The sequence below is a fragment of the Accipiter gentilis genome, chromosome 6, assembly GCF_929443795.1.
Source record: "Accipiter gentilis chromosome 6, bAccGen1.1, whole genome shotgun sequence".
NCBI classification, from domain to species: domain Eukaryota; kingdom Metazoa; phylum Chordata; class Aves; order Accipitriformes; family Accipitridae; genus Astur; species Astur gentilis.
This window is the reverse complement of record NC_064885.1, coordinates 42,295,510-42,321,718: the sequence shown is the minus strand read 5'-3', so window position 1 is coordinate 42,321,718 and position 26,209 is coordinate 42,295,510. Positions and strand designations below refer to the sequence as shown.

At 51.7% G+C, this 26,209-nt stretch overlaps 1 protein-coding gene across 1 annotated transcript in view; it reads left to right on the top strand.

The window, feature by feature from the left end:
* SCHIP1 (schwannomin interacting protein 1) overlaps positions 1-26,209 on the top strand; it is a 183,938-nt gene that overhangs the window by 126,929 nt on the left and 30,800 nt on the right. The window contains exon 5 of the mRNA XM_049803623.1: positions 13,361-13,894. Coding sequence (XP_049659580.1) covers positions 13,361-13,894 — 534 coding nt within the window. The remainder of the gene's footprint in view (positions 1-13,360; positions 13,895-26,209) is intronic.

Below are 26,209 nucleotides of genomic sequence, written 5' to 3'. Positions count from 1 at the left end.
CTCCCTCCCTCCCGTAATTAATAACAAAACCTCCGGCGAGGCTTAGCCACTGGTGTTAATTGGAGCACAGCGCGGGCGACGGCAGCCGGCGCCAGCCCCGCTAAGAGGATTATTCACTTTCTGTTTCACCGACTTCCAGTTCCAGTGGGAAAACCAGTGGCACGAGGCCGTTGCTGGAGCCCAGGCTGCAGTGCAGGCCATGGGGACATAAACGTCCATGGCAGTGATGTGCGACGCTGCCCTACCTTTTATATAGTCTGGGTCGGTCCTGGGAGTTAACTTCAGGTTTTTTCTTCCCTATAATGGAGGATCAGGCTTTACCCTGCTGAAAGGTACTTCTGTGCCTTAGCTCTGCTACCCGGCTTTCTTGCAGAGAAATGCAAACGTTGGTCCCACGCTTTCTTGCAGCACTGTCAGAAATACCCAACCCACCCACTTTGCAGTTTAGGAATAGCTGGAGATGGCGTTTCTGCCTTGCAAGGGTCCTGTAAAATAAACAGATAAAGCTCTCAAGAGCTGGATTAAATCTACCACTTCTTCTGAACTCTTGCGCTTGGTATGTTGCTTATTACGGCATTTAAATAGATACAGTTGGTTTATTCAAGATATTATCCTGCAATGACTGTAGGGAACTGAATCTGCCTCTGTTCGGGAGCCAGCCTCTCTTATTAGACACAGCATAACCCCAATGCCAATTCCTGAGCCAAAATACCAGCACCGGTTTTCAGTCTACACCTTGAAGCCTTGCTGGGAATGGGACTAGGGGGAGATGCCTTCAGCAATAACATCTCTCTCCATCATACTGAGAGGTTTTTTTCCTTCACTGCATCACAGGGCTCGGATCGGGGAATACCGAGAGCTTACGGCAGTGATAATCCTCTTCGTGGCTGCAGGCAGGAGACCTTCTCTTGCCCCATGGACTCAGATAAAGTTAAAGGACTGTTTTACCTGTCACCGTTACCTTATGCAGAAGGCAGCATGCCATTGAGAGTACATAGCACGTGTCGGCCATGGCGGCGTCCCCTGAATATCTTCTTACAGCCTCCGGCTCCCTGTCCCCAGTACTGGCGAGGATCTGCTTTCCCATCCCAGAGCTCACACTAACGGCCCGCGACCTGCCAGAGCTATAGCCTAAAGACCTCGAAATTATCCCTGTGCACCAATAACCCAGCCTTTTAATATGTACCACGTTGTTCCTTCTGTGATAACGTAGATCAGCCTTGTTCCGTCCTGCCGCGTCGTGCCAGTGTGTCACTGGTGAATAAGCAGCCAGGAGCTGGCAATGACATTGCTTTACGCCTGAAGCTTTGCCTAAGTGGGTTACAGCCTGAGACTAGCTAGCGATACCTCTGTTTAAATAGTGCATGTATCAGAAATAGATCTTTTCTCTAGAGTAATAGGTCATGGCAATTTGCTTTCTATTTTTTGCCGTCCTACCCCAGCATTTGTGTGCCGAGTTCAGCAGCATCCCTCTGACCTGCTGCTCTATAATGAGAGCTTTCAGAAGCAGAGCTTTTCGATTTTTGGTGTTCCATGGGAGGAAAAAAAAAAAAAAAAAAGGCACGTTTCTCTGTCCCTGCAAATGGTGGAGGCCTTTCTGCCGTGGAAATGGCTTTGGCCTGATGGCACGCACAAGGGGAGAGGTCCAGCAGATGCTCCGTCCAGGCAGGGTGGCTGTGTCACAGGCCTGGGATCCTCCAAAACCCCCCGGACCCTCCAAAACCCCCCAGCCTCTAGCCCTGCCTGTGAGAGCTTGCCATTCCTTAGCTTTAGTTAAACCCCCTTCGGCAAGAGTTTCTGTATCCATCCTCTGCGACAGAAAATGGCTTTACAGGACCGGAGGGAGTGGGGACTGTTGGTGCCCACGTCCTCTCTGCTGTTGCCAATGCCGGTGACTTCCCTGCACACATTCCTACGCCCGTAGCCGCTCATAGGCAATGCTTTCGCCCTACAAAATGGGCAGCGGTTTGTTTCAGTTGTTAAATTCAGCCTCAAAGCCATCCTGCGCTTCGCCTGGCTTTTACCCAAATGCCCACCCAGTAACCCCTTGGTGGGACAGAGGCATCTTCCATCCCACCAGCACCAGTAAAGATTACCCCTGAGCCTTCCCCAGGGGAGGGGACAGGCTCCCAGAAAGCAAGAGCTGCTTAGGCTGGCAAGCACAGACAGGATCCTGGGAAGGAGCAAAACGAGCAAGGCTCTTGCCTACAAGGGGACGGATGCTCACCCTGGCTGTAGGACAAGGCTGCTCTCATTAACGATAGGCTGCAGTAATTGTTTACTTGCTTCGTCGCTTCAATTTCCAGCACACAGATATTGAATAAGACTCCTTAGAGGAGAGGAAAATAAATTCTCTCGGAGAATTATGTTCCAGGAGATTCTATAGAGAAAACCATAAATTCATCAGATGCATTTTGTAAAAACAATTAAAAATAATTTAACTTGACACCAATAGCGTTAAATGAGATTAAGAAAAGCTGAAAAAATGGGCTCACCGTTTAATAAGATAATTATATTTGGTACCTATCCTTTTCACCCTTTCTGGCTGGGATTGCAGAATATTCCTCCCACCACCTGCACCCCATGCATGCTCCCACTTCCATCTTTTCTTAGGGAATAAGGCTCCTGGGGCAAACCCGTTGCCCGTCTGTGCCGGGGATTTGCTGCCAGCCACGCCGCAGCTGCGTTACGCCAACAGCCATCCTCACCGGTCATCCCAGCTCCAGGGAAGCCTGTCCGGTTGGCATCACGCCATAAATTAGAGACGATATTAATCAAATTGCAGAACAAGACCCGTGGCTCTCGCAGCAGCTCCCATCTCTGGCGCTGGGTCGCGCAGACACGGCACCCACCCCAGCCTGTCCCTCCACGTTTTCTTGGGTGCCACAAGCCCTAAGGCTCTGCCCATCGCTCAGGGCTGGGGAGGTGCCGTGCAGCGAGGTCACTACGCGGTCTTGTGTCCTCTCGCTCCCTCGTTGCGATTTTGGGGCTGGAAAAGCCAGGGAACGGGGCCGTTTGCCGGAGCGAAGCTGCGCTCGGAGGCCCCAGCCCAGCACTTGAAGGCAACCAGCTGAAAAGAGCAGTGAGTGATGGAACCAAGGCAAGACAAAGCACGTACAGTTGCTTTCAGGCTAATATGTAGATTTATGCAGAAAACAAATATAAAGAGCTGCATCTGTTGCAAGCGAAGTATAATTCATCATCAGGGAAGAGGGCTTGTTTCCTCGCAGCTACATTTGCTGTAGTTACATATTTTATTTTCCCTGGTTTTGCGTGTCCTGTGGGGGTTTGGAGGTTTTTTGAAGTTACGTTTCTTACTTTGAATACAGATGAGTACCAAAATACTTCCCAGCGATGGGTGACCAGATTCCTAATGTGGTACATTAGAAATCTACGGCCATTGGCTCTTCGGTATGTTTTGCAAAACCAAGTGGGTAAAGAGCCAGCAATCAGGCTTTGAATGAGTGCAGAGCTGTGAGGTGTGATAACAGATAAGGCTTTCCTGGCCTTTCCGTATCTGCAATCTGTTTAGTCTTCCGCAACCCAAGGGATGACGGAGGGAAAGCTTCCTAACGGAAATTTGCCCTCTAACAGGCGGCTGTTATGCATGCACATATATTTTGCAAAGCAATTCTCCTTCGGTGCTTGAAAGGAAGCTGTGACCGTGCAGCTGCGGGTTCTGACACCCTTTGCTGCCTCTTTGGGCTCCCGCGTCGCCCCTGCTGCTATGGGGCTGCCCCACGGGCGCAGCACCCCGAGCCAGGTTTCAGGGATAACGGCAGGGAGACGCTGGGGGAGGCTGCTGGCTCTGCCCCAGACCACCAAAAATGGGTCGGTGGTCTCGGCGATACCCCTGCAAAGGCAGCTCTCGTCAGCCAAAGCAGAAAGGAAAGCAAAGGCGGGGGGCTGGGGGGAGTTGGTATCCCCATGTCACCCGGCACTGTGCTGCCTTTAGTGAAATAAATGATAGGAAAAGCCGTGGAGGAGAAGGCAGTGCAGGGAGTCCGGTCTCGTCCCTGAAATTTAGGCGAAAATAAACCCAACAAACTAAGAACAGTTCATCCTTAGTCTGTTTATTGAGCTGTTATGTTAATATTGCATTGCTGTGAACGGCTGTATTAAGCATATCATAAATCATTAGAGGAAAGCGAAGCAGCAGTATGTGCTCCTGTAAACCTGAACTGCATCTAAATGCATACGGCCTCGTAAAGATGCAGGGACAAAGAAATAACAAAAGATAATTGCCCTTGACTGGACACTGGCAATCAGCAACAGTTGTAGGCTCAAAACGAACTGGTAATTGAGCAGATTGATGGAACCCGATCCCAGCCTTTGAAGGACACTTGCGGCAATATCTCTTTCAGCAGTAATTGCACCTTCCCCTCTCCCGGCGCACCGGTTCCCTCCGCGTCCCAGGCTCTGGCTGCTTTAGGCTGAGCCTATTTCTGTGTAACCTGAACTGAACAGAAGAGAGTGGTGAACGGATGGTAAAACTTCTTGGTAAACATTACCCTTGGGAAGAGATTGCATGACTGTGTAAGGAATATCCTAACTTTATTTTTCCACAGCGTTTCCTGCGACTCTCATTTTATAGGTTTGGGCAAGAAATGATTCACTATCAGATATTTACGGTCCCAGAAAAAAATTCTCAGCCCTAAGTCAGGCAGCGGGCTGGATCGCCCGGAGCGCAGCAGAAAGTTGGGAGAAATTCCCGAACGTTGGTTCTTGCTCTAAATGTTACCAGCTTCAGCTCAGCCAGCCGGGACGAAATCTGCTGCAATACTGATGGAGCTGAGCGCCGTCCTCCCTGGTTTTGTTAATAGTTACCTTCAAGCCCCAGCTACGGTAACTAGAGGCCCCCGAGGCAGATATCTCTCTCCTCGTTGAAGCTTAATTACGGGGCCGATTCCTCCGCAGGCTCCCGCTGCCCTCATCCTGCACCTTGGACCCGCTGCCCTCGCCCCACACCTCTGCAGGGCGGCAGCGGTTGTGCCCAAAGGTTCGCGAGCAGGAGGGGTTTCTGTGCAGAAACACCGCACAACCTTCTCTGCACACGTTGAAATTTGTGAGTTAATGTGTTTAGACTAACCAGCATAAATATTAAGATCCAGACTCGTGCATTTGAAATATTTCAGCTATTTCCGTACTTGCATTCTTTACCCACGTGCCTGCGAAACCAGTTTATAAAAGGGCATTTTTTTTTTCCACAGCCTTGATGATTACACCAAATTCCAGAGGCCTTTTGACAGATAAGGAGGATCCCTATTGACCTTGCTTTTTGTTTACCCTAAGCGTTTTACTGGCCCTCCTGTGCCTCTAGACGGGAACTGGCACAGGGAAAGCAGCCCCGGCAGGATGGATAACAGAAGGAAAGAGGAATTTATAACCTCCCCGAGTGTCGGTGAACCCCAGCAATGTGTCCTGGTTGGAAAAATATGGGATAGCAGACGTATTTCTGGCTCGATTGAGAGGAGGAGGAGGAGGGATGATAATCAGGTTTCCTAAGGTACCGAGCACATCTGCGTCAACCCATCTCAGTTTCCCAGTCCCGGTCCCCAAGATGCCCCGTGTGCCCCCCGAGGGCAGCGGGACAGTGGGGTGCGTTGGGTGATGCCGTGCTGGAGGCGATGGGCATGGCCAGGGCAAGGTGGAGGAGATGGACATCCACACCCGGAGGAGTCGAAGGAGAAGGGATAGGCAGAACTCTCCATCAGGAGATAACCATCATCCCAGCAGTCCTTGGGGAATGCTGGCACAGGACTGGTAGTAACTTACTTTTTTTTTTTTTCCACTCCTTGAAGGGTACTTTTTGGTAATTTCCTTTAGCGCACCTTTGTTAAAGCAATGAGGCAGTATTCACTTCCTACTGATGTCAGCATAATTTCAGTTCAAATATATTCAGGTGGTAATCCCCACCTTGCCGAAGCAGTGATAAACCTTCTGGTGTGTGTATCAGCACATTTCGCAGTGTTTGGGAATAAAATTAGTTATCCTGACTGGCCGCTTTGGTCTCCTGAACGACAGATGTCAAGAGATTTCAGCCCTTTTCTGTTCTACCCTATTAAAATGGTCAAGAAAAAAATTTAATTTAAGGGGATTTTTTCCTTCCTTGTTCTCTCCTTCATAAGCCACTGAGAAGCAGAAAGGCGTGGTGAGGGCCTCTGAAAACAGAGGTGTGCCCTTTCTTCTTCCTTCCCCACCATTATCTTTTTGAGTATTCCCCAGATGTCAGAATGTGAATTTGTCATTGAGTTTGGCCAGAGATGCATATAAAAAGAGTTAAATAAAATATGTAAGAAAGGTTGTTTAAAAAGCTCGCCCCTTCCCTTCCACTTGGTTCATTCATCCTCCGCCCTGTAGCAAATTATTTAGAGGAAAACCAGTTTGGGCAGGACCATCTTTTTTTTATTCTCCAATTCGTACAAAGGATAGGAGACAAAGCGGTCTTCGCAGGTGTGTTGGGACACCAGCAACAGCCGTTTTTGCAGCCGTTCTATCGCCGCAGCGGTATCGACACGGCCATTGTGCTGTGACCCCGGTGGTGTGGGCAAGACCCGCGGGAGCTCTGGGCTTCCCCAAAACTCCACGAGGGAGCTGGGGGAGCCCTGGCAGGGCACGAGCCGTCCCAGCAGCTGCTCTTGCTGTAGAAATTGAACCCCGGTATGGGGAACTGGGGCCCGCCGGAGCCAAAAAAAAGATGAACACGACCTAAGAGGGGATTAGTTTTGAGATGCTGCCGTTATCCCTCTCCTCCACCTCGGTTACCTCCTCTGCCAGCAGAAGAGCTTTAATGAGAGCGTAATCACACAGACTCGTGCCGCCTCGTGCCATTTCCCTTCCCCCTTATCCCCCCTCTAAATTAAGCAAAGGATTAATTTGCTAAATTTAAATAGTTAAACCTGCAAATCCAAACGGCAGCGTACAAAACCAATTCCCGCAAAGGTTTTTGCTTGCAGCCACCTCAGCTGCCCCGTGCCGTGCCCTCCAGCAGTGCCAGGGGAGGCTGCGGCTGCCCCGGGAGGGATGCTGCCACCAGACCCCGTGTCTGCACCCCGCCGGGCTGCAGGCGAGTGTCCCAGCCTGTTAAGTTTTAAACGAAATGGCGTCGTTTTGTGCGTTTCGGGGGCGGTGAGCGTTTGGGTTGTTGCTGGAGTCTCAGTCGCGGGGATGCACGGGGCTGGCTGGGAAACGTGGAGCAATGCAGCATCCTTGTGGTTCTAACTGCCGAAGCCAAACCGTCGGGATTGGGACCTGTGATAGGGGTAATCTGAGTGTGCAGGGACTGCAAGATGTTATTTGTGATTTTTAGAGAGGAGATGACCCTTTATGTATGAATAAGCAGTAGTAAATCAGTAAAAAAAAAAAAAAAGTTGAAATACCAGATGCAGTGCAAGTTGATACCGAACGTGGTGAGTCAGCAGCACACAAGGGCATTTGGCTGTTCGAGCTTTTAAAAGTTTGTGAAGGAGTTGAGGACCACACTGCACAGGGCTGGAGCTGGAGCTGCAGCAGCGGTCTGGATGTGCACCCACTCTTCCAAAATATTTATCCTTCTGAAGGGATTGCAGAATTTCTGATCTGATCCGTGGGCCATTTTCAAGCATTTTTATCACAAGGCTCTTCTCCTGCTACTCTCGAGCCAAAGCAATCTAGTTTTCTTCCTTCTCTGGTTTTATTTACTGGGTGGGGATGTACGCTACCAGCCCCGGAGGTCACACAGCACTTAAACGGGGCTCAAACGCTCCCTGAAACCAAAGTGCTGAGCAAAATCCCATCCCAGCGCCCCGGGGTGGGGAGAGCGCTGGAGCCTCTTCTCCTTCACTTGGGACAAGATGGTGCAAGAAGCCCCGGGTAGGTTTGATCACGGCTGCTCCCAGAACAGCAGAAATCCTATGAGGTGGGAAAATCTAACAGGTGAGACCTTGTGCCCAGGATAAGAAAAGTTAGAGCAGGTAAAAAATAAACCAAAGCACCGGTGCCCGGCTGCACGGGTGAGCGGGAGACGGCAGAGGCGCGGGTACCGCCTGCGGCAGGCGGCGCCGAGGACAGCTGAGGGAGGGAATAGCACCTCTCGCACGGGTGTATTTATAAGCGCATTATAGTCATCACTTCTGTATGAGTGATACATTCCTTTTCCCAGCAGCATTCGAGCTTAAATTTGACCTTTTTTTCCATTCCCCTGCCTACTCTGATGGCTGCGGAAATTATTTTAGAGGCACCGATCTGCCAGCTCGGTTGTATCTGGGACTCTCAGCGTCACCTGGGAAAATAGCAAAGTAACACCAACTGCAGCTGAACGCGATGAGGACAATACTCCACCGTCCCCGCGTTGTGGCTCCATCCTCCCGCAGTCGTCCCCGGCCCCTCCGGTAGCTGGTGGTGGGACCTTGGCGTGGCTTGTCCCGCTCTCTCCCACGCGCTGCAAGATGTGCGTGGGAGGTTGGCACGGCTCGGCACGGCTTGGCCAGGCAGCAGGCCAGGGCTGCCTTGCACAGGAGTTAGTTAAATCTCTCCAATAGAGCTTAGAAAGCGTGAGCGGTTCCTCCCAGCGCTAGCTGGGGGCTAGGCTGGCTGCGGGGAATTAATCAAGCAAAGGGTACTAATAGGAAACAGCAACAGATGTCATGCGTGTGTTGCTCCTATATATAATTTGGCCTTAAAACATGAATTCATGAGTTCCTGTTTGCTTTCGTAATGTTGGAAGGTGTCTGTCACCATGGTATCTGTGTGCTGCAGGCAGGACAGAACCAGGCTCTCCTCCACACCAAAAAAAGCAGGTTTGTTGTTTGGGTTTTTTTTTTCCTTGGAAATGGCATAATGCCCATCCTGAGCTGTGGGGAGAAGCTGGGGGGTGTGCAAGGGATGGTGCTGCTGAGGGATGTCCCAGATGGAGGCAGCTTGTGGGCTCTCTTCCTTCCTCCTCCTCCTCCTCCTCCTCCTCCTCCTCCCCCAGGCGGTGCCGGAGCAGGGCTGTGGCACGCTGGGGACAGCTGTGGTTCCTGGGACGGCGAATATTTACCAGGGCGGATATTTTAAAGATGCCTCAGAATTAAGGCAGTGACGTGAATGAAGCCAGGGACCCTTCTGGCTCCTGCAGGCTTGGGAAGAAGAAACCACAGCTATTGCACTTGGCTTACGCCTTATGCAAAAGCTGGCAGATGCATTATTTGTAATGAAAGATTAGAATACCTCCACAGCGAGTTCAGCAAGGACAGAGCCACGAAATGTGTGGCAGAAAACTTTTCTAGAAGAGCAATGGGTAAAAAAAAAAAAAGCTCCTGTATAAAAATGGCTGGTTTAGGGGCCAGGGAATATATCGGCCATCTGGGTTTTGGAGCCTACGCTCAGTTGTGTGTGTGTGTTGGGGTCCGGTGCAGACTCCAGGCAAATGCTGACAGCCCTTCTCCTGCCCACAGGGGGACCAAACCCAGAAATACTTAACAGAGGGCTTGTACCGGGAAAAGGAAATGTGCATTGATCTCAGTGCAATCCTTTTCCTGTTTAGGGGCGGTGGGAAGCATAAATTCTTTGTGTTTGGAGGAAACTATGCTTTCCTGTACTATCTCGGGGCAGGTAGGTCAGCATCATTTCCCTGACAAGTCCCCACCTGCATAATGGCAGAGGTCAGCTCTGGGTGGAAGTCGATTTAAGAGAAATCCCTCTGGAAACCCCAGCCAGACTTTTAGGGTCCCCTCGGACCAATTACGGGCCTAGTTCGGGGCTCTCAGTGGGCTCCTGGTTGCACAGGTATGAGCTGCGAACCTGTTTGCTATGAGGAACACAATCCAGTTTCAACTCAAAGTACCTGCAGGACGCGGTTTTGTCCTCTCCCCTTAAAATGCAGCCCAAACTGAACTAGCCCACCTGGAAATCCCCTGGCTGGGGCTCCTCGAGGAGAGGAGAGACTAAACCTCTCCTAAATGAGCCTGGCAGGAAAGACAGACTTCCAAAGCTGGGAAAAATCCAAACTTTTTAAAAAAGTTACAATCCAAAAGCATTTGGTTCAAAAATATCAGATCAAATATCATCGGACAGCGTGTCCTGCGCGGGGCTGCTTAGGGTTTGGGAGCTCAGGGTGGAGGCGAGGGTGCGGAACGGTAGGTGAGATGAAGACCCAGCTGGCGGAGATGTTCTCGTACTTCTGGATTTGGATGATGCCTGTGAAGGCCAGGAGAAGGAGGCAGCTTAAGGGTGGTTGTGACTTTGCTGTCTCCTTACCTTCCTCCTTCCCTGACCCAAAAGCTTCTGCAATTCGGCATGAGAGAGAGTGAGAGAGAGCACATGAAACGCATTTTCGAATGGGGTTAGAGGGGTGCCAAAATGGTAAAATGAAATAAATCTAATAGCTTATGATAATAATAAGCAAATTGGCTTTTAAAACGGCCTTGCATTCATCCAATGAAAGTAGTAAGTATCTTATTTTTACAATATATTTCTGTTTCAGAATAAACTTAACAAGCCTTGTTTGTATTAAAACCTCCTTTGCACTGAATAAAATAACTGTAAAGCGCGTTCTTTCATCTACAAGGGCTTGTGTTCACACTCTTCACCCTTTAAAATTCATATGAATTTCAAGTTTTTCATTGCATTGGAGAAGCAACCTATTTGATGTAGGCTTGTAAAAGAGATAAATTACATATGTGTTTTGAATAACAATAGCTGGTTTCTTCTTGTGAAGGGTCGAGTGGAAATAGACTCTCCGTATATAATTAGAAACGTAGAGGGCTTACTACAAGACTAAAAATGATTGTATTTGCATGGAAAAGAGAGTTTAAAAAAGGAGAAACTTAGAAAATCATCAAACACGCGTATTCTTGTTAACCTCGTGAGAGAACGCCACCGTTTGAAGTCAGGGCGGCAGGCAGGTATTTGCGAGGTCTGGCAGTATGCAAAAGCAGTGCCGGGGAGTCAACTGAGTCAACCGTGTGGGTTGAACGATGGTCACAGTGGCTGAAAGAGTCTTATTCCACCCAGAACAGCCAAATTTGCGATGGGAGGTGGCTGCCACCCGCATCACGCCCCTCCGGGCGCCGAAGACTGGTGCTGCACTGGGAAATTCAATGGGCTACGCGGGCGGGGGAGCTCTCTCATCTTCCACGAGATGTTATCAACGCACCCGTCGCATTGAAGAAAAGAAATCTTCCTAATCAATCAGGCACACCGTGAGATCCTATAAATAAAGCTTTCCGCAGCCTGCCACTGCCAGACTGGAACCAATGAGGCAGCTCCTCCGCTTTGCTCAGCAGATATTTGCTTCTTAGGGTGGTGGCGATGTTAAAATAGACTCAAGTAAAGAATTACTCCCTGCAAAGTATGTCAAATGCCATCCCCCTCCCAACCTTACAGGTGCGCGCCTGGTAAAAACTTTTGCCAATATAATCCATTTCCAGGATTGAGGCTTAACTCTTGCACCCTCCTGCCATTTGCTGGAATTATTTTGAAAACTGCGTTTTGCACAGTTACTAATTTTATGAGTCACAACCACAAGCACTGGCAGCCTGGGGAGGCAAGCAGGGACCGAGCGGGGAGGAGGGCTGCAGCCTTGAACACGGCTGCCCTGGGTTAACATGAGTGTAACTTGAGTTAATCTGTGCCGGTAACCTGGAGAGCACCCGGTAGAGATGCTTAACCAGAGAGGTTAATATCATCTTGGCCAAATAAGCCGTGTTACTGTTCGCCATGGATCGTTGTCCCATTTTATCCCTCCCAAGCTGTGGCTAGGAGCCAGGGTCTCCCAGCCCACGGGGCGCACTTAGATGGGAGAAAAGCGTGTGTCTCCGCGACCCCTAAAACATTTCAGCCCACGTCTGTGCCCTGGCTCCCGACAAGTTACGCCGATCTCTTTTCCGTCTGCCTCACGGCGTCGGTTTTTCAGTACCCCGCGTGAGTTCCTGGGACTGAAATCGTGACCCTCCGCGGCACTCGGTCTCTGCTGCCAAAGAGACGAACGTTGGATGAGACTTGTAAGTCGGCGGAGTAGGCACGTCCTCCCCCCGCTCCTCCGGCGCAGGTCTCTAATCTCCTCCGGATGAACAGCTGCATAGCAACGACTTCAAAAATCCCGGGAGTTAACCAGCTGCAGATGTTTCCCTCCTTCCCCTTTTTCCTTTACCCCCTTTGGAAGAACTGACAAACCCAGGCTGGACTGCCGGCGTGCAGGGAGGGCTCCGGCAGCCCAAGAGCAGGGAACCGCAGAGGACGGATTCCCCCGGCGCTGCCAGGCCAGACCCGAACACGCTCACCGCCTGTGCCACGTACGCGCTCCGGCGTGCATCGGTGCTTGGCATCACCCTCGCCATCCGACGCAACGGGACATTTTTAAACCCCACGCAACCTTAAGGATGTGTTTTGTACATGGCTTTCCCGATTTCTGCCCAAAAAATAAACTCTCGACCCAATTAAATGTTTGAATTTAATTATAATTACGACTAGTATCTGGCTCTCCCTCTGGGTTGGGTCTGTAGGTACCCGCCACCCAAAGCTCAGAGGCCAGCCGGGTGCCGCCGCGTCTCCCAAATACCGCGTTGAAGGCGCCCTTCTGTGTGATTAATGCTCTCCATTTCGGCCACGCAACCTTAAAAGGTCTTCTTGAACTGAATTTGGGGATGAGAACATTTGCATGTTAAACTTGGCTTCAGTGACCCAGAATACATAAATTAGGTGAGTTTTTTTAGCAGAGTTATTTATAGGCTACTCTTAACTAGTTACTTTACTACCAAAAAAAAAAAAAAAGGGAAAGAAACGGGGGAGTGTGAGAAGTGGTAATTTGTAACGTGCTCCTGTACACGTCCCTCGGGGTGCGCGGCGGAGGATCCCACTCGCCTGGTAATTAACGACGAAGCCCCCCCACCCGCAAACCCGGGCATCCTAAACCTGACGCAAAAGGCTCCACACGCCACCCACCCCCCTTTCCCCAACCCCCTCTTTTTTTTTCTTTTTTTTTTCCCCCGTAAGACCTGCATTCGTACGGCAAACCAGCCTTCCCCCCCCCCCCCACCTCCTGAAGGGCGGCGGCCCGGCCCTGCCTGCAGGCAACGGGGCGGCTGCCCCGGCTCCTCCGGCTCCTCCGGCTCCCCCGGCGGCTGCAGCGAGAAGTGCCGCCCCCCCCCCGCCCCGGCTCCCCGGCCCCGCTCCCGCCCGCGGGGGGGCGCTGCGACCGCGGGGCCGCCGCCTTCCTCCACCCCTCCCGCCCTCCCGGCTGGGGCCGCCCCGCGGTAGCGGCGGCTCCGGTGCTGGGGCGGGAGGGGGGGGGGGGGGGACGGCCCGTCCGCCCCGGGCCGGCGGGTTCCCCCGTGTGCCCGGCGGGTAGGACGGGTGGCGTTTGTTATCTGACGCGGAGCGTCTCGCTTCTCTCCGGCAGGACTCCCGGGAGGATGGGATGGATTTAGGGAGCGACGCCGGCAGCAGCCGCTCCAGCTCGGAGTCCAACTCCAGCAAAGCCACGCCGTGCTCGGAGGGCAAGTCCTCGCCGTCCCCCAGCAGCCTGGACCTGGCGGCGCTGGAGGACTCGGAGGAGGAGGAGGAGGAGGAGGAGGAGGAAGACGGGGGCTACCTGCCCTCCCCGCCGGCGCGCCGGGACCCGCCGCGCTGCCCCGCCGGCGATGCCCGCTGCCGCGCCGCGCCCGCCCGCCGGAGCGGCTCCCCCGCCGCCGCCGCCGCCGCCGCCGCCTCCCTCCGCCCGCGATCGCACCAGCGGCCGCCGCCGCTGCCCCCGCAGGACCGGCGGCGCGGCGGAGCGGCGGGACCGGGCGGGCGGCGGGGACGGCGGGGCGGCGGAGAGCAACCCCCGCGGGAACCGCAACCGCCGGCCATGGACTGGGCCGCCCTGGAGAGGCACCTGGCGGGGCTGCAGTGCCGGGAGCAGGAGCGGGGCCGGCGGACCGACCCCGCCTCGGTGAGTCCGGCCGGGAGGGCGGAGGAGGAGCGGGAGGGCGCGGCGCGGCCCCGGGGCGGTGACTCGCCGCCCGGTTCCGCGGCCGTGGGGGGCTCCCGCGGGGGGAGCCGGGCTTGGCGGGGAGGGCGGGCTGTTCTCCCCCGGGACCGGCAGCCGGTGGTGGCCGTGGGGTCGTGCTTCGGGCCGGGAGTAGCCCCCCCCCTTGCCCGGTGCGGGGGGCCGGAGGAAGGTAACTTTGCCGGAGCGTCTTCGGGGAGCGGCTGCCCCGCTGCCGGCCCGGCTCCGGGGATGGGGTGGCGGCCGGTGGCCGGCGGGAGCGAGGTGTCTCCGGCACCGCCGGGTCATCCTCCGAGGTGGTTTTTCCCCTCGGAGAGGCTGAGGAATAGCAGCCTTCCCGCTGGCTGGGGGCAGCGGCTGCCCGGTGGCGTGGGTTGTTCGCCTTTGGTAGGGGATGATGATGGTGAGAACCTGGTGTCAAGCCAAGGTGAAACCCCCGGACGCGTTTTTAGAGAAAACCCTGGAAATCGTTGCGCGATCGCGTTGTCTACGGGGTGTTTTCGAAATTGTGCGCAACTTCTGAGACGCGAGCCGCGGCGACGGGGAGACGAACAAGCGCTGCACGCGCGCCTGTGGCACCGCGCCGGCTGAGGCTCTTCCATAATGTATGAATTCAAAGGAGTCTACAAAATCTCCTGAAACCGCTGCAGGAGCCCTCGGATGTGATGACACACGTGATGAGAGATGTGCGCCTCACCACCCACGGCCTGCGGCCTCGCCGCTGGCGGGCCTGATTTTATTTCTTTCTTTCTTTATTTTTTAAAAGGCATTCCATCCCCTGACTTCCCGTGAAGTCATCTGGCTCCGGGAGGTGGGGATTTCCCCCTAAATCCTTGAATTACAACTAATGGGTGAGAAATCTGGGTGGCGGCTGGATACGATAAATAGCCTGATAGAGGAGTGGGGCAGCTGCTGTGCAGGTTGCTTTTTCCGAAGCCTGAACGTTGTAGCCTCGGTGCCCTGAGGAGCTGACAGGTAACATCCTTAATTATAGTCATTTGTGCAGAAACTCGGCTTTAAAAAAAAAAAACCAACAACCCTCATTTTTGTGGTTTGGGAGCTTATTTCTACAGCGTTATCTGATAAACTCCTGCTGCCCGTGCTGCTGGCAGCATCTGCTTTTCTGGAAACTCTTTGCCTCTGGCTACGTGCTTAACCAGGTGAGGTGTCACCTAAGGAATTTTGCCTGTTCACCTCTGTAAGAATTTTCCTCCGCCGTCCTTCCGTTCCCTCCTGCGAGCACAAAGGCCCTAGAAGGCATTGGCGGCTGCCTCACGTCCTGACTTGTCCTGCCGAGAGTCGGGCTTCGTAGCTCGTGCCGTGCAGCCCGAGCGCTCCTCGGCAGCACACGGAGCCGGTCTGAACCGCGACGGGCACCCAGGTTTGGGCACTGAGGAGCCCAGCGCCTGGAGAGCATCACCCATGGGTAGGGCTGAGCTGCCAGTCCCCTTAGTCTCAGAAGCAACTGGAGATTTCTGCTCCGCAGACGTGAGTTTTCCAGCGTGCGTGGCCCCGGAGAGACTTTTTCCTCAACCTTCCACCCAAGCAGCGGTCCTGGAGGCACCTGAACAGGGCGGCTTTCGGTTTGCTTTCCCAGCCTTGTCTTCGCTCCTGCGATGCTGGGACTCCCCTTCCCCTGGTGCACAGAGAGGAGGAAGAGGAGGCGGTTTTCCAGCTCTGCTCCTTCCATTTCCCACCTGGGGCAAAGGGAGAGGGCTGTCGGCAGCAGCCCAGGCCCTGCTGGGAAGGGGCATTTCACCTCCTGGCCAGCTCGGAGGAGGTGTTTGATGGCCCCCCATGGCACCGCTGTCCCTTCCCGCACGGTGTGGGCTGGGTCTCTCGCACCCAGACCTATGCCCCACAAGCTGCGGGGACTCAATACCTTCAAGGCTAACTAAAATCAGACTGAAGAGCAATCTCTCTCTTTATTTATTCTTTTTTTTTCCTCCTGCCTTTGACATTTTCCTGCGGTTCAGTATCTTGCTATTTATAACAAAACCTTGCCTTGCCCTGCTGGAAGCCCAAGTGTTTGTAAACATGAAAATCATGAAGTGAAACCAGCCAGGAAGCAACTACAGAGAAGATGGACTAGCTTGCTCCAACTGCTAGCAGAATATATTAGAAAAAGGAAAATTTCGGTATTGTAGGCTTGGGCTGGTGTAGACTAAGATGATCTCGTCACCAGGGATGAGATGTGAAAGCAGCTGCTGCTTCGAGTGGAAGTGTTTCCTGGGCTGGTTTATGTTACTAGGAATCCAGCGTAGATGTTCTAGTCAGGAAAAGAAAATCCTGAGCAACTTGCGTGAAGTTAGAGAAATAGAGAGTTCTTTCCGCCCTCGGTACCTATATTTAGTTGCTTTTTATCACGCTCCAAGAGCAGGCGGGGCAGAGGCCACCGTGCTGGGACAGGAGTGACCCCTCACGGCTCCGTCTGGCCTCAGCTTTGCTGCCCGGTTGGTGCTGGGCTCCTCACCGTCGGGTCAGACGTGGTGCTGGGTGCTGGGAGAGGATCCCTGCCCGCTCCAGCCCTGCCTCCTGTCCCTGGCCGGCAGCACCCGAAGCTGATTTCAGGAGTTTCTGGTGATCCGCGAGCCTGCAGTGACCTGTGCTGAGTCCTTGCTGCGGGGTGTTGGTGGGGCTGGAGTCACAGGAGAAGGAAATTGGAACTTCTAAGGAAAAGCTAACCTGGTTTTAGGAGGTTTTCTAGGCGAGGAGGATCTGGGCTGAAATGCAAGGAGGAGTCGGGAGGGCTGCGGCTGGACTAAATAAAAGGTTTAGGCTGAAGAGGGACCTTCAGTCACATCTGCACATGCAGAGCTCTGCCCCAAGTTGCTGGGAAGGTTAGAGGAAGTGAATATTAATTATGTGGGAATGGCTGCTGTTAAGCTTCCAGATGCAATTACACAACACGAAGGAGACGTGAGGGCCAAGGCTGGTTCCTCAGGTTTGCAGATGGGGTAGTGGTGGCTGAGAAGCTCCTACCAGGAGTATTCGGGAAGAGGCTGGTGACTCCCGCTTGGCGTCGGCAGCCCTGTTAAATGATGCTGGTGAGAGAACCACAGGATCAGCTGGGTTGGATGGTGCTGGGCTGTGGGTCTGTCCATCCTGGCCATGCCGTGTCCACGGGAAGGTGGTTCTCAAGACGTGGGGGGGTCCCTAACGCCGCGTCGGTCTGGTGGCTCTGGGAGGGTTCACGTGGGCCAGGTACCCGTGGGAAGATGATGTCTAGAAAAGGAGGATGTTTCCTTCTTTCTCCCCAAATGAGGGTGAAATGGCTGTTTCTGGAGCTGCAGCTGGGCAGACGAGCTGCCTGCAAGCCCCGCTTTTTGACATGCACGAGCCCAACGGGTCGCGTTAGATGGCTCTCGAGTCCGCTGGACATCGACCTAAGAGAAGAAATGACATCTTCTCTGAAGGCAGTTGATGCGTAGAAGGTTCATTAAAAAGATGCTTGGACCAGTCTCATCACCCAGCTGCGTGAAGCCTGCCCCTCCCAGTTTTTTCTCTTTGCTCAACTCCTGGCTGTATCTGAAGCGGCAACAAATGTGCCGTGAGATGATTTATGGCGCTTAGGAGCTGTTGAGGTGCTCGGGAAGCGACGGCGCTCTGCTTGCCGTTTCACTAATGGGCCTAATAAAATCCAAATCAGCGTTAATGGTTTTAATATTCTTTCCATTGCATCTCCGAGGAGGGTAATTATAATCGATAGGATGTATTTTCTGAAAAGAATATCTGCAAATTCCATAGTCAATTAAAAAAAACACTTGCAGGAGAGGAAGCGGCTCAGCCAGCCGACTTACCCTGGCGGAGACTTGGATGCTTGTGACAGTCTGTAGATGGATGGCACTACCGAATGAATTTTGCTGTCCACAAAGTAGGCTTATTGCAGGCAGCGGTGATAAAAAGCTCATTCCTGCAGCCTCCAGGACTTCTGCAGAAGCCTCCTGTATGGGTAAGAGTGTGCTGGAGTCTGTATTTCCCCTTTGAATCACTAAAATATTCCTACATACGCTGTCAAGAGAGATAGATGCCCGTTATCTGGTACCTTTGGCAGTACATATAACAGATCGCGCATCGGCCCTGTCTGCCCAGACGCACAACGTTTAACCTCAGGCCTGTGGGCTCGTGCATTTACAGTGCGTGAGGAAGTTAAATCTGTTTCCTTCTGACTCACGTGGTCCTCGAGGCTGTCCTCAGTTAGCGCGGGTGGGCACGGTGGTCCTGCTTCGCTCAGAGCTGCGTTTGATCGGTGACCGGCTGCCCGCGGAGGTCTGCGGACCGCTTTGGGGGGGACCCTGAAAGGCAGCGAAGAAGAGCCAGAGCCGGTGGTGGCAGTCCTAAATTCACTGTGCGTGGGTTGGGAAAGTTTCAAGTCTGCGTTTGAAAACGGTTGGAAACCTCTGCAAGAGGCTTTAAGGGCTAAACACGGGAGACGCCAAAAGCTAGGAGGAGGGAAGTTGTCATGGATCATGTAAATATCTGTTTCTTCTGCCTGTGGCTGCTGAAAATTTGAAATGAATTCAAAGTGTATGCTACGCTGCGGGGTTGAATCTTTAAATAATTTAATAATTGGCCATGGAGAGGGGTCTGGTTTTGATGGAGCTGTAGGGCAGCTCTGAAGAGAGAGCTGGCTCAGAGCAGCCATCGCGGAAGGAATGTGTAGACCGGGTTGGCAAGAGGGAGTAGAGGAATGGAGCGAGCAAGGACGCTTCTGTGCCTGACGGGCGTTTGTTAAAGCCCTACGAGAGTATCGGTGTAGCAGGGCTGTCGGGAACACGGGCTGGGATGGAGCACAGAGCCTTGGTGTTGCACGTTGCAAAGCTTTGGTCTACCTCGGTGTGTTGTCCCCAGCATGTAGGGAGCAAATATTTGCTTGACGAGGTTGGCAGTGAGTTTGTTCTCACTTAAAACAAGTAATAATTGCTTGTTCGAGCTTGCTTGAAGTGTTAGGTTCTTCGTCCCCAGATGATGTTCGATGTTGGCTTGGCTTGCAAATGTTGGGAGCGGGGAGTAACAGCCAGGGGTTTAATGCGTGAAAGCAATTTTCCCCAGACAAGAACTGTCGGTGCATTAACTTCTGACACACTGATTTTCAAAATCAAACTTCTGGCTTGCAGGAAATTGCATTTCTGTTATTCCTACAGCGTAGGGGCCCAGCAAGACCTCCTCTCTCCACCTGACAGCTCTTTCACCTATTTGATTTGACTATTTAACTCCCCATTGGGCACCTGAAGAAAGTCAGAGTCGTGATGAAAGAGGTTCTTCGGGGCAGTTCATTTGTTTTAAGGCCTAGCTGAGATGAAAAACAAACCTTTTAGCGGTGGAAAATACTGTAATTTCCATCAAACCAGGGGTTTGTGTTTGCTTTGTGCCAGCATCCCCCCAGTTTCCCTGAGGGTGGGACGTGCGGGGATGTATTGCAGCGGGCGACGCATCGCTGTCGTGTTCTGCTGCGGAGGAATCAAAGCAGCGCTGTACTTTGGCCACTTTCCACCCAGCTCAAAGGTTAGATGAGGCTGGCAAGATATTAATGATTCTGCCAAAGTGTGCAATGTCATTAAGCTAAGAAAACATCTATAGGTACTCCAAAGTGCTTGTTGCTTGAAGAGCGTTGGTAATTACATAGATTGGAAAGATGTATGTTTGCTGCTTCTGAAACCGGGCCAGGCAAAATACCCGCGATTAATAATCTTGAGCAAAAACTTTATCTCCATTGCTGCTGCAGAGCCTTTCATTAAAGAAAGTGCTAAATGCGTGGGGTGACAGCATACGGATTCTTTTTCGATGAATGATTCTCCTTGATCTGAGTATTACTATTATGTGAATTCCTCTGTGTGATGGACCCCAGTGAGCTGGCAGTGCTTCCCAGTCGACTGGTAAGTGAACGGCTCATATGGGATGTGGAAATCGCTGCAAAAAGCTGAGAAAGTTGGCTTGTTCTAATGCTAATTGCATTGCAGGCAGCAGTAAATCTCCCTTTAATGTACTTGTGTGCGATACTAAAGGGTGCTGTTTGTGATGCTGGCTATATAAGGCCAATGAGTGTATTTTTGGCGTCGGGTATCGTAAGTAGCAAACGCTAAGGGTTTCGAAAGAGAGAAGCGAGCCTTTACGCGAGTCAAAATTTTTGTTGTCTCAGAACATCATTTTGTTGGTGTAATCTGGAAATCGAGGGATTCTGCGGTCCGGAGCCCTGTACCCCTCCCCTGCTGCGCCCTCACTAATACTTTCAAATTCCCACTTAAACCTGAGTGAGTATCTCGGGTTGAAATCACAGTGGGCAGCAGGAACGCTTATTTGACAGGATAATAATTATGTACTTACGCATCGGTTTCTTGCATATTGGGTGTGCTAAATGCAAGGGTAGTGGGTTTGAATTCTCAGAATCGACCCGTGCTGCGTAAAACCTGGTATTTTTACTGCTGAAGGACAGCAGTTACTGCGGTTGCGCTCTGCCTGGCAGTGGCGTGGGATGGGGTGTCTGTAACACCTGGCACTATGGACAATAATGCTATATGGGGAGAGAGAAATTCTAGGCAGAGGGTACTTAAAAACCGTATGAAGAGAAACTGCAACTCAAACCCACATTGCAGATCTACCGAGGAGCACGCGAAAGCCAAGCTAGCTCCATCCCAGCAGCGATTCCCGGAGCTGCTGCTGACAAAGCCTTTCAGGAACAAGTATTAAACTCACCAGGCCCTCCAACTCTCGCGAGCACGTAGCGAAAGGTAATAAAATAAATGTAGCGAGCAGAAAGCGATAGGCTTGAAGTCTAATCAGGCGGAGATTGCTGGAGGAGCTGGAACGGCGAGCGGTGATTTGCGAAGCGCGGAGCAGCCCCTCCTGCCTCGCCGGCATCGGTGGGCCAGTGGTCCTGGGTCTGCCACGGAGAAAGCTCTGCCCTTTTCGTGATCCGTCCTCGACTCCGAAGCTAATGGTCACGGTGGTTGCACGGGGACCTCGGGCACGTCTGCTGAAACTCCTTATTTAACTATTTTAAATAATACTCCAAATACCCCCAAAACCTTACCATGTGTGTTCATATTAACAGCAGAATTGGCTTAGCAGTGGTACAGACAGCAAGGATTGTTGTGATTTATTTCCTTATTTCTCGCTGCCTGGATTTAAGGCGGCTTTGCATTAACTGGCTGCTGGTTGGAAAATCAAGTACGATAGTTGGTTATTTTTAAAAGTTTGTGGAAACTGGAAAGAAAGACCTGCGTTCTGGCTGCATTCAGAGCATCATTTCTCCTACTCCCAACAGCAAAAAAAAAAAAAATCAGTAAAATTAATGTCAGTGGTGTAAAGCTGGGTCCTCGTCTCCTGCAGAGGCAGGTGTGCTTGAAGCACCTGAGCCAAGCAATGCTCCTGCTGTAACCTGGTATTTTAAACCGCGTTTAGAGAGAGATTTTCCAGGTGTACTGCTTCATGGTGTGCTTTAAAAAACTCTTCGATATTGTTCATGTAGCATCAATAGGAGTTGCTCCAGAGCGGAGATGCTGCCTGGACCTTGTGCGCACCGGAGCCCGATCCTGCTCCCGGCGCGTTTCTGACGCTGCTGCATCTCCTCCCGTCGGGAAAACGGCCGTCCTGTTCTCCGGCATAACTTTTTGTTGTCGGGGGAAGGAGCCCCTCGGCTCGCGGTGCCTGTAGGAGCGATGGGAGCGAGCGTGTGCTGCAAACACACGAAACCCAAAGTGGGTTTGCAAGGGCTACTTGAGATGTACTCTCTCATCTTAAGAAAGCAAAGGGTAAAGAGAAAGCCAAAGTGAGCTTCCCGGCGCTGTGTGATCTAGTTTGTGAATGCGTATATGTGAAGTAGACCGTTGACCAGTATTTTGGCTAAGCAGCCTTTGAGAAGGCAAAATAAGCTTTCTGAATTCCAAACCGGGTTGTGTTTGGACACCGTACGGCTTCCCCTACTGAAATAAAACGTTTCCTTTCTTGTGTCAGGAGACTTGTGTTTGGTAACTGTTTTAACAAATAAGCTTATACACTTAACTGTGCAAGTTACTGTACTTACAGCATGGCTAGGATGCGGTCGTACAGCCCAAAGGAGGTTTCCAGGGAGCACCATTTCATACCTGGGGGGGGGAAAATGGACTTTTGTGATGTTTTTTGAGGGAAAAGCCTGTTGTGAGGGTGTATAAAATTCCCGTGTTAGGCTACGAAAATTAGGAATAATCACCACTGGAAGGAAATCCGATTTCCCAGTTTCTCCCAATGTCTCAGTAGAGGTATTTATGTTCTAAACCAAATAGCTGTATAAAATAATCACATCATCTGATCAGTTTAGTGTTTTCCAAGGCTGGCCACCTTGGCCCGTGAGTAACTGTGGCTCGGGGCTGCTCCCCCAGAAAGGCATCTCCCAGCCGAGATTCGCAGGTACAGGGCAAAATAATACTGCCGAGGAGTGGCTGCGACTCCTCCAGCAGTGGGGTTTGCTTCGTTTTTGGCTGTTAAATCTGCAAATAATTCCTCTTTCGTGTGAGAAGTTTCCTTAGCTATAACTAAAAAGATTCGAAAATATTTCTTCCAGCTCACACGCTAACCTGGATCTGAACTCAATCCCGCTTCTGTAAGCAAAGCGCTGATGGCTTCGGTGGAAAACGAGTTTCCCTCTTGCAATTATCTGCAGTTGTTGCCGTAGACGTGAGCTGCTACATAATCGCTCTTCTCTTCAAGGATTTCCAGCTTTTTCGAGTGCTCGTATCGTTTTGGGGCGCTTTGTCTTTCCCTGTCGCGCCTATGGAGTCATTTGCGTCACAGAAGGGGTAGATCTTATTTATATCGCCAATCTGGGTTTCCTGCTCAGTGATCTATAGATCTCCTTTAAATGAGAAAATCGTACTAAGGCCATTTATTTCAGCTCATCCGTGCTTTGTTAAAATGAAATCCAAGCGTTCGGCTGGGCTGGAGGAAATAGCTGCAATTCAGAGGGGTTGGGGAGGAAAGGGAAGTGCCGGGCTGAGATTTAAATCCTCTCTCAGCTGGTAGATGGCAACGCTAAAAAAAGAGAACTATATTAAAGTGCTTAATTCTTTATGCATACAAAAGCTGCTAGTACGTACAGGCTGTAGGGAATTGAAATGCTTTTAGTGAGTTATTAAAAATTTAATCTAAACTTTTTATTTAATGTAATTCCTATATTGAATTTATTAAAGAGGGACTTGGGGAAATACCAGATTTCTGTACCTGAGTCATGTGTGGCCATCCTCTTCTCTGTTTCCCTTGCCTGATAGGAGTTTGATCATAAACTGTTCTTACTAGTTTAAAAGAAAAAATTAATCTGTGAATCATTGTCCCTTACTGAATTCTCTGTGCTGTGCAGTTGCGTTAATGCATAACGTCCAACAGCTTAGCATATATCCTGGCGCAATCTAGCTGGCCTTTTCTTTCGTCTTCTGCTTTCTCATCTATTATTTCTCAGCTTGGAAATTGTAAAGCCGGCTTCTAGCTGTGCCTTGCAAAGATGAAAGAGGCCTGTTCTTAGGAGGAAGACTCCCAGCTTGCTCCTTCTGGAGGCTGACCTGGGAAGCCTTGGAAGCAGCGGGGAAACATCCCGTAACCTTGAAAAAAACATCTCCAGGACCCTTTCCAGTTGTCTTGCTTGTGGGGAGGGCAAAGTAGGTGAAAATCGGGGCACGTGCCTGCAAACCAGACCTCTGTACAGCCTTGTCCCCCTCTTCTTGTCGACGTCTTTTAAAACATGTCCTCCAGTGACCAAAATGGCGAATATTTCCATGCCTTAAGGGTATTTAAATTGCACAAAAAAGCTGCTCGGGAGCTCATCCAGTCCTCCTCCCTGCACAAAGGCTGGATGAACTATACCTGTTGTTTCCCAAGAATATCAGTCCAGGCTGTCCATAAGCTACGTGGATGAGGGTTTCCCATGTTTTACAGATAGTACCGTCTCTCCCTATATGCCATGTTGCCATATACATATAGACATATATCTCGCTTGATGTAAAGATGCAAGGTGAGTTTTTGCGGTGCTGTTCCCCATCCCAGCCCTCTGCACGGCTGGGTCCGACACCAAGCGGAAAGCTGCGTTATCCCTGGGAAGCTGGGCTGCCGTTTCGGGATCGCTCTGAATTCCCATCTTCTCCAGCGCTCCGTTTGCAGGCCCTCCTACCTTATCTGTGCGTTTTCGTACTCGTGAAATGGTTTGGACGTAGAATTAGCTGCAGGTCAATATCATTGAGATTGCTGGTACTAATAATAGATGGTGGAGAGCTTCTGCAGCATCCAAAAACTTTTCTAAGGGCTTCAGCGGCCGGGCAGGGCTGAGCCTTTAGGAAGCCATGCGCTAACGAGGCTGGAGCTTGTTGTCTGTGGAATGTAACACGCTGCTTAAGGCATGCCTGTTTACTCTTATTTTTATGTTTTGCACTGGACCAAACAAAACCGGAATCGAGGCTGGAGTAGTGTGATGTCTGGATCCAACCCTGCAGATGTCCCTGCCTGGATCCCCAAGGGACAGCATTTCATCCCGGAGACAGAGCCAGCTTGCTTGATGTAGTAACTGTAGCTTTATTAACATTTTTTTCCGCTTGTTGAAGCAACGTATTTGGAGGAAAACTAGTAAACATGTAACATAGCACATGACTGGCGGAGAAATAACAGCTTCTGGTAAAATAAACTTTCCGCAGTGAAGGCCACCAGAAGTATATTTCCGCGCCTGGGACGTGCTGCTGCTGTTTCAGGGATGGCGATGAGTATTCCTTGGAGCGATAGCCGCTGCGGCAAAGCAAAGCGCTCGCTGCTCCCCAAAGCAGCACCCTGAGACTCGGGGCGATTTATTTTGTAACTTTAAGCTGTAATTGCTTCGCTGCAGCAGCTAGCGTTCTCATCGCCTTCTCTTTTTCCTCCCACGGCCCAGGTATTTGGTATCCCTCATTCCCCTCCAGCTGTGCCGCGATGGGTTTCGGGCCAGCCCTGGCTCTGCTCCCCAGACGGGGTGTTGATGCGAGCTCCCGCACAGCCCGTGCGTGGCCTGCAGAAACAATGGCCCCAAGCAAACAAAATGCCAAATAATTGCATTTGTTATAAAGAGCTTTGCTTTGCTCTCTCCGGGTTGGTGCGTCAGCGGCTCTGAGCAAACGGTGACCCGTCAGGTGCCAAAGCCAAATTCTCTGGAGCAGTCAGTCGCCACAAAAGCGCAGCTTTCTCTGCCCCCGAGCTGTAGCTCTTCGGGCCAAAAGATATTTTTCATACACTTCATCAAGAACTGATGGGGAAGGTGCAGGGGCGCGGGGAGGCCGTGGAGATGCGCGGGCTGCTTTCTGCGGAGGTGCTCCTCGGCGCGGAGGTGCCGGCGAAGGGGTGACCGTGATTCCTTGGTTTACAAACCAGGGCTCCTGCCTGGCTGTTGCTCTACTTTGACGTTAAAATGCCATTTATTATCCTTCTGCTCTGGGCTCGCAGCTGCAGAAAGCAAACGCCTTCTCTGAGCGTTTTCTTTCTGTGAGCAGCTTTTCTGCAGCTCCTTTTGCACTGATAGGTTGGTGAAATCCAAAAATATAAGCTAATTTCTCTGTAGAGGGAGTCTGAGGCCCAGAAACAGCTTCTGCTTAATGGCATATCAAGAGGTGGTGCTGATACCCGATTGCTGGGGAGTTCCTGAAGCTTTGCAAAAACATTACTGGGCTTGTTTGCAAAAGGTAGGGCTTAGTCCTAGAGCCACCCCAGCCTGCCCCGGCGGTGCAGGGGTGTAATGGTGGATTTAATGTCCCTGGCGTTAAATGCAGAAGTCCAATATACCCTTAAACGCAGAGGCCGTGGGAGGGCGCAGGATGGGGTGAGTTCTCCGATTCCCCCGGCCAGCTGCGGGGGCTGAAATGGGGCCAAGGCAGGGGTTTGATCTGCAGCGCCGCTCTCTTTTCTTCTTTATGTTTGACTTCTCGTTTGTCTTCACGAGTGCTGAAGTACCGAAGCCTTACTTCGCTGCTTAATTATCGTCATTCCGTCTAAACTCGAAAATTAGATTGGAGTAGCGCGCCGAGAGGCCGAACGCGTTGCGTGCGCATTAGTTCTGCTGGAAAAGGGGCCAAACGCGGGTTTGGATGAATGTGATGCTGAGAAAAGCTCGGAAGACGGCCCCTATCATGCAAACAAATGGCAATTCTCTGCGGTTTGGCCTCGGGAACAAGGAGCCACTGTGTGCAAATGCAGCCCTGCTGCGCAGGGATGACGTGCTGCTCCCCGCTCCCAGGTATTTTGAGCGCTCCCAGGGATTTTCGCGTCGGAGATGCCGGA